This window comes from Gekko japonicus, unplaced genomic scaffold (genome assembly GCF_001447785.1).
Source record: "Gekko japonicus isolate JY-2015 unplaced genomic scaffold, Gekko_japonicus_V1.1 scaffold1383, whole genome shotgun sequence".
NCBI lineage: Eukaryota > Metazoa > Chordata > Lepidosauria > Squamata > Gekkonidae > Gekko > Gekko japonicus.
Window position 1 is genome coordinate 322,435 of NW_015162523.1, and position 9,634 is coordinate 332,068.

At 53.2% G+C, this 9,634-nt stretch overlaps 1 protein-coding gene across 1 annotated transcript in view; it reads right to left on the bottom strand.

Annotated features, from left to right (window-relative positions):
* PLEKHG5 (pleckstrin homology and RhoGEF domain containing G5) overlaps window positions 1-6,118 on the bottom strand; it is a 75,255-nt gene extending 69,137 nt beyond the window's left edge. The window contains exon 1 of the mRNA XM_015406262.1: window positions 5,957-6,118. Within this exon, the coding sequence (XP_015261748.1) occupies window positions 5,957-6,043 (87 nt within the window). The 5' untranslated portion in view covers window positions 6,044-6,118. The remainder of the gene's footprint in view (window positions 1-5,956) is intronic.
* Between the last annotated feature and the right edge of the window lie 3,516 nt (window positions 6,119-9,634).

The following is a 9,634-nucleotide window of genomic DNA, read 5'->3' on the forward strand; positions in this document are numbered from 1 at the left end:
CATATCCTGACCCCCATTTAAAACCGCCATTAATTGGGTCTCAACAAAGTAAAACTGAGAGGGCAAGACAGTCAGTTCATGAAAATGTTAACGCTTCCTGCAAGCACACCTGCAGACGAGGATGCCCGATGTGTCTCTTCATGAGCTGCTGTTCCAGCCTTGCCTCCTTTTTGTTAACCTCCACTAGGAATAGGCAGTGGGATCGTTCAATTACTCCCACTGCACATGCAACAGTATCCCCTGCTTGCAGAGGATGCCCCCATAAGAACACTGACACATGCCAAAATGTGGGGTTAAGCCTCCTCTTTCTGATAGGTAAATATCCTTTCTCTTGCCCCCTCTAAACATGCCAAACTACAAGAGCGAAATACGCATCCAGTTTTAAAATATAAATTATAAGTCTCTCTCTATGCTTTTTGAAGACTGGGGGATACTTGCTTAGATACCAGGCGTGCATAACTATCTTTGACTGGCCTTGACCACACTGCGATAGTTATTATGAGGTACAAAAGAGTAAGAAGAACAGAGACTCTTAAAATATTAAGAAACACCAGACAATATATTGCTGTTTTGCAAATGCATTTTGAAGACATCCAAAAGCAGGGTTCTGTGCCTAGGGAAGTCCCCTTCCGAAATCTGTCCCTTACACCCTGCCAAATACCCAAAACGATGCCCTTGAGAAGGTGTGACGGCCAGTTCACACAAACTCTTCCCAGCGCATCAGAGTACCCTCTTAACAAAACCTGCACCGAATTGTTCTTTGGGGCTCACAATCCACACGTCTCCCTACAAGCCTGCCATTGCGCCAAGCTCAAAGGTGCGTTCCAGATACCGTTGTGACACGTTCAGTGTAAGCAACACAACTCCCACTCACAACAGAAAAGCGGTTTTCAACGTCACCCTGAAGAGGTTTTCCGATGCCCACTACCTAAAATCGTATCCAATACACACAAGACTTGATCAATTTTCATACATTTGCACAGGTACCAAACAATAATTCTGAAGAATCAGGAGACATGTTTTCTTCAGATTTCCACAGTGCCCAGACAGGTCCCCGCAGGTGCCATCTCCGAAGAGGCATTTGTTCCCTTTTTGTGCCACAGAGAAGGAGAAATGCCTCTTTTTAAGATTACGCACGTCACCTACGGATTTTGCACTAATGCTCCAGAAAAAGCAAAACAATTTTCGACATCTGCGGCCCAACGAATTCGGTGCACCTTTTAAAGGATTTCCCACCAGTTAATCCAACGGACTGACTCAATATTCCAGGGGTTGGATTTTGCCCTGTTCAAAAAATAATGTTGAACTTGGCCACCAAGGTTCTGGTGAGGAAGCAAATGGGGAAAAGGAGGGGCGGGGGTGTCAGTGGGCTGATTTTTAATAGCTTTTTTTGTTATTATTGTTAAGGGAAAAGGGGGAGACATAGATATTATAATAATCTATAACTTATTCATAACAAAGACAATTGATATCAGAGTAAATACAGAGCATTTTAACATAGACCTTTAAAATACATGGCATCAGGAAGATTTTCATATACTGCACACATTTATTATTAAAGCCTAGCCTCTATTACCAATTCAGTTCACTGGACTGAATTGTTGAGGCCCAAGCCTCAGCGGAATGCCAGCCAACCGCAATAAATTTGGGGAAGGGTCGTAGAGAGACCAGCTGCCCATTCGCCCAGCAACTGGTGGCGCCCCCCCAAACAGCACAAAACCAAACCCTTTTCCTGGCTTTCATTTCAATCATCTCCACCAGGCCAGGACGGGGGGAGGGGGGAGGACACAGTCGAAGGCAGCCAGGAGCCAGGAGCCAGACCGCCAGACAGCCGTGTTGGCTGCAATCTCTGAATGAACGGCTCGGCAGTGCTACTCAGCAGCTGGCCTGTCCCCCACAGTTGCATCACTGCTCTTCGCTGCAGCCACGAGAAGACGGAGCCCAAAAGGGTCGAGTGAACGGACCTGGTGGCGACAGGCCAAGGTCACGAAGGTTGGTCAAACACAGCTGGGAGCGGCCCTGTGGCCTCCGACACACTGCCAGGGACTGGGGGGGGGGAGGGGGGGGGCAGAAGGGCTGCACAATAGCCCTCCCTCTCATTCTCATTCTCCTAAACAACGCGAAAGACACGTCGGAATGCCAAAAAATGGAAGCAGCCCCGACTAAACCAACTGGAGATAGCTGGCCAAATCTCCAGGAGTGCCTTTCTGCAACCAGGCAACATCCTTCCTTGGAGATGCTGGCACACTCCCTTCGGCAGCACATACGCGAACGCTGGAACAATGCAGAGATGCGCGCCGGCACAGCCTGCGTCTAGTGAAGGCTGCTCCGTCCCAGGGAGGCTTCCTCGGGAGTCAACCTGTGGCCCTTTGGCAGTTGTATCCAGAGCCGGCTCACTCACTAGGCGAACTAGGGGATCGCCTAGAGCGGGCTGGCCCTTAGGGGCGCCAAACTGCACCCGGCCCCGTACTCTGGGAGTTTCTTGATTATTTGTGTTTTTCATTCTTCCTAAAATGCATTTATTTTTGAAAAATGGTGGGCGCACGGGGGGGGGGGGGGCCAGAAGGGATCCTCGCCTAGGGTGCAAAATAAGCTGGGGCCGGCCCTGGTTGTATCTGCACAATGCACGAGCGTGCGGCATGCATTTCTAAGGGCACATGTAAGAGAAGCCCTGTGGGGCAGGGGGACCCCTCTCCACAAGTGGGGGTGGGGCTCCTGGAGGACATATGTGAATCCTGGGATACCCTGTGTGGGAACACAGCATGGAGGGGCCAGAGAAGGTACCCAGCCTTCAGGTCTCTGCTGAGAGCAGATAGGCGGGGGGGGGGCGCTAAGCTACCATCTTCCCAGCCCCACAGAGTGCTCCTGCCTGTGGAGAAATGGTTCCTTCAGTCCCCTGTTCACCAGGCCCTCCAAAGGAGCATGCGGTGCCTCATCCAACACAAGTGAATGTTCCATGAAGCCTTGCTGTCTTGTGGTGTAGTGGTTAGGGAACAGATTGGGATCTGACATCGACTAGGACCTGGGAGACTCAGGTTTGGATGTCTCCTGTGCCATGGCAGCTTGCTGGGTGACCCTGGGCCAATCACTCTGCCTCAGATGACACTACCTGACAGGGTTGTTTTGAGGAACAACAGGATAAGAATGTACAAAACCAATAAAATCACAACTAGCAAGTTGGCTAAGTGGAACCAGTCACTAGTCTGGGGCCAACAGAGGGAAGGAGAGCAGTTTGGGGCAGTGGCTAGACAAGGACTTGGGAGGTCTGGGTTCCAATCCTCCACTCTGCCATGAAGTTCAGTGGGTAACACCGAGCCAGCCACTCACTCTCTCTCAGCCTAGTCTACTGCACAAGGTTGTTCTAACGATAAAATGGGAGTGGAGAATCCTGCGTGATGCCAGTAGGTTCTGGAAGAAAAGGTGGAATAAAAACGTATAGATAAGGAAGGAGAGGAGATTGGATTTATACCCTGCCCTTCACTACCCAAAGGAGTCTCAGAGCAGCTTACAAACTCCTGTGCACTTAACCACCACACCAAACTGGCGTCTGTTTTGTTTTTTAAAATCTTTCCTACGCCTAATCCACCGATTCTTACAGCCATCTACGTGCGCCTTGAACTGTGCACTGCCAGAGATCAAGGCTGAGAACTCTAGCTTCAAACGCTAGCTTAAAATATGCAATTCACTCGCTGCTGGGCTAGGAAGAACGAGCCGTTCCACTCATTAACTGTTCTGACCTGCAAAAAAGATCCTTAACTCTGTCCCAAACATGGAAAGTAAGACCCTGCCACACCAAGAGCCCTGCGGCTAAATTTCCACGAAAGAGCATTGGGCCGGACGCCAGGCCTCTCCCTCAGAACCCCCTGTTCTTGGCACCACAACAATACCAGAGTCCAATATCCCACTGGTTAGCCCGGATAAAACAAAGTGCCCTTCCTCTATGTTTTCCCACTTGCGATATTTCGTTCGAACCAGTCATGATCCCCAACACGGGCTCCAGAATCCATTCCCAGATGTGCCAGGTCTCTGAGAATGTGCAAAGTGCCTGTTCCTCACCACTGAAAGCATCTGCAAGGAATGTGGCTTGCAGGGCAGGGGGACAGCAGGTACCATTTAGCCCGGTTTGGGAGGCCATTTCCCCAATCCCAGGATTCCTTTCTCTCAGGTTCCATACACTGAAAACCAACGGTGTCCCTATAGAGCGGCCATCCCATTTTGTTTTGCTGCCCATAGCGACTACAGCGCAAGTTCTTATAATACGTTAGGTCCCCCCCCCCTATTTATTCTATCCAGGAACAAGCCTTGAAATCTTCTTGTAAATCTTTTAAGTTTAATTTTTGGTATTTGTGTGTGTGTGTTTGCCTGGAAGTCATGGCTGACTTCTGGCGACCCCTAGTGGGGCTTGGACGTTTCAGAGAGGTGGCTTGCTGTTGCCTGGCTCTGCGTTCCGGCCCTGGTATTCCTTGGAGGTTTCCCTTCCAAGTACTCGCCGGGGTCAGCCTTGCTTAGCTTCTGAGGTGAACCTTCCGATGAATCCCGTCCCCCCCACCATGTGATCTTCAAGCTCCATCCCTTCTTCTCAGAAATGGTGCTGAACCTCTCTTTTGGTCGGCCGCACTTGGGAAAACCTGCAAACTAAACGGCGACTGCGTGCGCCTCGGCCACCATTCAGGCACAGACACTCCCGGGAGCCCTGCCCACACGGTGCCTCCAAAACCAAGCTGTCGAGGAGCCCTGCGGGTCTCAGCTGCCGAAGCCACAGTCTCTGGAATTTGGGAGATGACCCGGGCGATAAACCCCAGAGTTGCCTGGGGGAAGACCTATCCGCAACAGAATCTGGAGACAGAAGCTGCAGGACTGGGCAGCCGCCAAGGCTGCTGGGAGGCTTTGCTGGAACTCAGACGGAACTTATCGCTTCCAATCAACCGCCGTATTCTTGGAAAGCCACCTTGCTGCTGGGTTAGCAATGCATAGCTGCTGAAAGGGCTGGGGAGGGAGGCACGGGCCCTGTGTTAAGATACAGGGACACTAACCCCCCCACCAATGTTCCCTCTAAGCTGTGGAGTCTTGTGAGCAAAAATTGTACTTTGTGAGCTGCTGGCATGGAAGTTGTGAGCGAGCGATTTGGCTCCTGCATAAATTGGTTTGCTCTGGAGCCCTCCTTCCTGAGCTGAGACAAAAATGTGTGAGCCGGAGGCTAAAGACCTGTGAGCTAGCTCACACTAACTCAGCTTAGAGGGAACACCGTCCCCCACCAGTGCCTGGCTTTTGCTTTTGGCCTGGCTGCTTGCCTCTGGTATGCCTTCACAGCACACGCAGGGCAGGTCTCCAGTGTTCCCTCCAAGCTGAGTTAGTGTGAGCTAGCTCACGGTTTTTTAGCCTCCGGCTCACCCATTTTTTGTCTTAGCTCAGGAAGGAGGGCTCCAGAGCAAACGAATGTATGCAGCAACAAAATGGCTAGCTCACCGTTTTAATGCCAGTCGCTCACAAAGTAGAGTTTTTGCTCCCAAGACTCCACAGCTTAGAGGGAGCCCTGGTCTCCATCCATCCGCCTATCCTCCCCTCTTTCTGGACACCGCAGCGCCTTCCTCCTCCCCGGGTTTGAAAATGAGAAGACGGATCCACGCTGCAGTCTAGGGAGCCCAGAGCACGTCGCTTTGCTCGACGGACGCCAGTTTTCTGCACGCCTGGATCCTTCACGGGCATCCCGGGCTTTCGAAGCCACGCAGACCTGACACATTTCCCGCCGCCCCCAGTCCCAAGACGACACCACCACCACCACCCCCTCTCCAGGCCGGTTGTGCCACACTGCCACGGATCTGCCATCCAGCGCCATAGAGATCCCACAGCCATGGCTGCTCCCTCGCACACAGTGACTCGGCCGTCTGGGTCACAGCCCAGCCAAACATCCCAAGCGGCGTCTCGGCTTCCCCCCCTCCCCGCTTCCCCGACTCACCAGTTTGAGGGGGCTCTTGGTGGGCAGCCCCTCGGGCGTCCCTCGCCCCTCGCCCAGCGCCTTGAAGTCCCCCAGGCGCTGCCTCATCGTCGCATGCAAAAAGGGGCGCGCACCCACTCGATCCACCCACACCCACCCCCGGGCTAATGCTCGAGCCGCCCTGCGCACGCCGCCCTGCACATCGCCGCCCCGCGCAGTAGCCCGCCCGGCCAGACGCCGCCGAGACAAAGCCACGTTCAAGCCCGGCCAGCCGGAGAAGGAGGGGGAGGAGGGCTCCGGGCGGAACCTACCACTTCCCTCCCGAGGAGGGGCGCCCGGCCGGAGCCTACCATTCCGCCGCCGCGCCACAGCAGCCGCAGCGGCCAAGGGGGAGCGTAGCAAGGCGAGAGCGGAAGAAGGGCCAGGTGTGGGGGCGTGCTGGCCTTCCCCGCCAGAGGCTGGACTGCGAGCCAGCTGCAGGTGCCAGTCTCCAGGAGGTGGCGTTAGATCTCCCGCTGTTACAACCAATGTTCCCTCTAAGCCGTGGAGTCTTGTGAGCAAAACTTCCCACTTTGTGAGCGACTGGCATCAAAGTTGTGAGCGAGCGATTTGGCCTACTGCATAAATTAGGTTACTCTGGAGCCCTCCTTCATGAGCTAAGACAAAAATGTGTGAGCCCTGAGCCGGAGGCTAAAAAACTGTGAGCTAGCTCACACTAACTCAGCTTAGAGGGAACACTGAATTCTCTCCAGGCAACAGAGATCAGCTTCCCTGGGGAAAACAGCGGCTTTGGGAGGTGGATTCTGTTGCATCATCTAGGTTTTGGTAACAGGGGTCCATTCCCTTGGAGAAAATGGCGGCTTCGGAAGGTGGAGTCTTACAGCAATGGCATTGTACCCCACTGAGGTCCCTGCCCTCCTGAAGCTCATTCCCCCAATTTCCAGGAATTTCCCAACCTGGATCTGGCAACCCTACCCCCCCCCATCCCCCACTGGCGGCTGGGGGCACCTGGCAACCCTGCTTATACGCTGCTGAGATCCGTCCCCTCCCCAAGGTAAAGAAAAGGTAAAGGTTCCCTTGCTCGAAAGCCAGTCGAATCCGACTCTAGGGTTGCGGTGCTCATCTCCGTTTCAAAGCCGAAGAGCCAGCGCTGTCCGAAGACGTTTCCATGGTCATGTGGCCGGCATGACTAAACACCAAGGTGCACGAAACGCTGTTACCTTCCCACTGAAGTGGTACCTATTTATCTACTTGCAATTTCTCGCTTTCGAACTGCTAGGTTGGCAGGAGCTGGAACTAGAGACGGGCGCTCACTCCGTCATGCGGCACACTCGGGTCTCGAACTGCTGAACTACCGACCTTCCACAGCCTGCAGTTCAGTGTCTGAACCACTTGAGCCACCGCAGCTCACCCCTCCCCAAACTCCACCCCTAAATCTCCAGGCATTTCCCAACCCAGAGCTGGAAACCCTAAGCCAGATGCAGGCCCCCTCTGGGGTTTCTCAGCTCTGGAACTTCAGGGCACATCATCCTAGGAGCCTGAAGCCGGCTTTTCACAGGAGAGGGAGGAGGTGGCCAGCCCATTTCCCTTATGCCATCATAAGCAGGTTGTTTTTGTTGTTATTTGGCATTGGGTGTAGTATAGCCAGGAGATCCTAAGATTGTCTGGCAGCCGGAAGTTCCAGCTCACTAGGTGGTGAGCTAGACTTGTTTTTGAAGGCAAGAGACGATTCCGAGGTGGTTTGCCATTGCCTGCCTCTGCGTCATCCATGGAGGTCTCCCCTCCAAATACTCGCCAGGGCCAACTCTGCCTAGCTTCCAAGATCTGAAGAAATCAGGCTAGCCTGGGCTACCCGGGTCTGGGGACATAAGCACAGGGTTGCCAACGCTGGGTTGGAAATTCCAGGATATTTTGGGGGCGGAGCCTCAGGAGGATGGGGTGTAAGGCCACAGAGGCCACCCCTACCCCCAAAGCAGCCATTTGCCCGAGGGGAGACTGATCTCTCTTGTCTGGAGATTTACTTGCATTCCCAGATCCCCAGGTCCTGCCTGGAGGTTGGCAACCATGTGAAGAAGTAATCATGCTTGTGAAAGGATGCCGTCTTAAGAACACTCTCCTGGAAGTCAGGCCCATTTGATAACATGGGGCTTACTTCTAAGCAGACCTGCTTAATGTTGCTTTCTGAGGGCACAGGATCCTAGCCTCACGTGTCAGTATGGGGACACTGTGATTTCCAGATGGCATCTTTTAAATAATAATAATAATAATATCCCCTTGTTCTCAAACACATCTTGGCTCAGCCCCTGGATTAGTTTCCATTGCCAGGGCTTAACCCTTATGGTTGCCAACCCTGGGAAATTCCAGGAGATTTGCAGGTGTACTTTAGGCTGGGGATTATGGATGCCAGCCTCCAGGTAGAGAGCCAGTTTGGTGTCGTGGTTAAGTGTGCGGACTCTAATCTGGGAGAACCGGGTTTGATTCCCCACTCCTCCACTTGCACCTGCTGATGAGACCTTGGGTCAGTCAGAAGCTCTGGCACAGCTGTCCTTGAAAAAGAGCAGTTTGTGTCGGAGTTCTCTCAGCCCCACCCACCTCACAGGGTGTCTGTTGTGGGGAGGGGAAGGGAAAGGCGTTTGTAAGCCGCTCCGAGACTCCAAGTGAAGGGCGGGGTATAAATCCAATCTCTTCTTCTTCTTCTTCAGGTGAGACCCAGAATTACAGCCCATCTCCAGACTACTGAGATCAGTTCCCATGGAGAAAACGGATGCTTTGGAGGGGGGGGGACTCTGTGGCACTGCACCCCACTGAGGTCCCCTGTTCTCCCTAGGCTCCATCCCCAAATCTCCAGGAATTTCCCAGCCTGGATCTGGCAACCCTAGATTCCCCCCCCCATTCCCCTGCTGGCAGCCGGGGGGGGGGACCGGGGGACCCTACTGGGGAGAAAGCCCAAGCGAGATGCAATTGCATGTAGATCCCACCATTCCCTCTGAACTGACCTCCGCTTGCCTGGAGATCATTCCAGGCTCCACCTGGCGACTGGCAGGTCTACCCAGTAGATGTGATGAAAGAATGGATCATCTAGAAATGCACTGCCTAGAAATGCAGGTTGTCTGGTTCAGCCCTCCCCTTCAAAACAAAACAAGCAAAGCTGTCTTCTAAGCAATGCCCTCACCCTACAAAGCGTTCTCCCCTCCCCAACAAAACACAAAACCTCAAAAGTGAAACTTGAAGAGACTTGACAGTCTTTAAAAAAAAAATGTTGTTTTTTTAATCCGTGCAATATTTGGTTTCTGCTTATGCAGAAGCTGGATGCCGATCCTCCGGAGGAAGACGCGCCATTTGGAGCCTGCATCTGTTACAGGCAAGTTGCATTGCGGGAGGGAAAGTGGCTCAGTGGTAGGGCGTTTGCTTTGTTTGCAGAAGAGGAGGAGGAGGAGACTGGATTTATGCCCGCCCTTCACTACCCAAGGGAGTCTCAGAGCGGCTTACAATCTCCTTTCCCTTCCCCTCCCCACAACAGGCACCCTGTGAGGTAGGTGGGGCTGAGAGAGCTCTGACAGAAACTGCTCTTTTTCAAGGACAGCTCTTATCAGAACTACGGCTTGCCCAAGGTCATCCAGCCAGGTGCAAGTGGAGGACTGGGGGAATCAAACCCGGCTCTCCCAGATTAGAGTCTGCACACTTAACCACCAGTGTTCC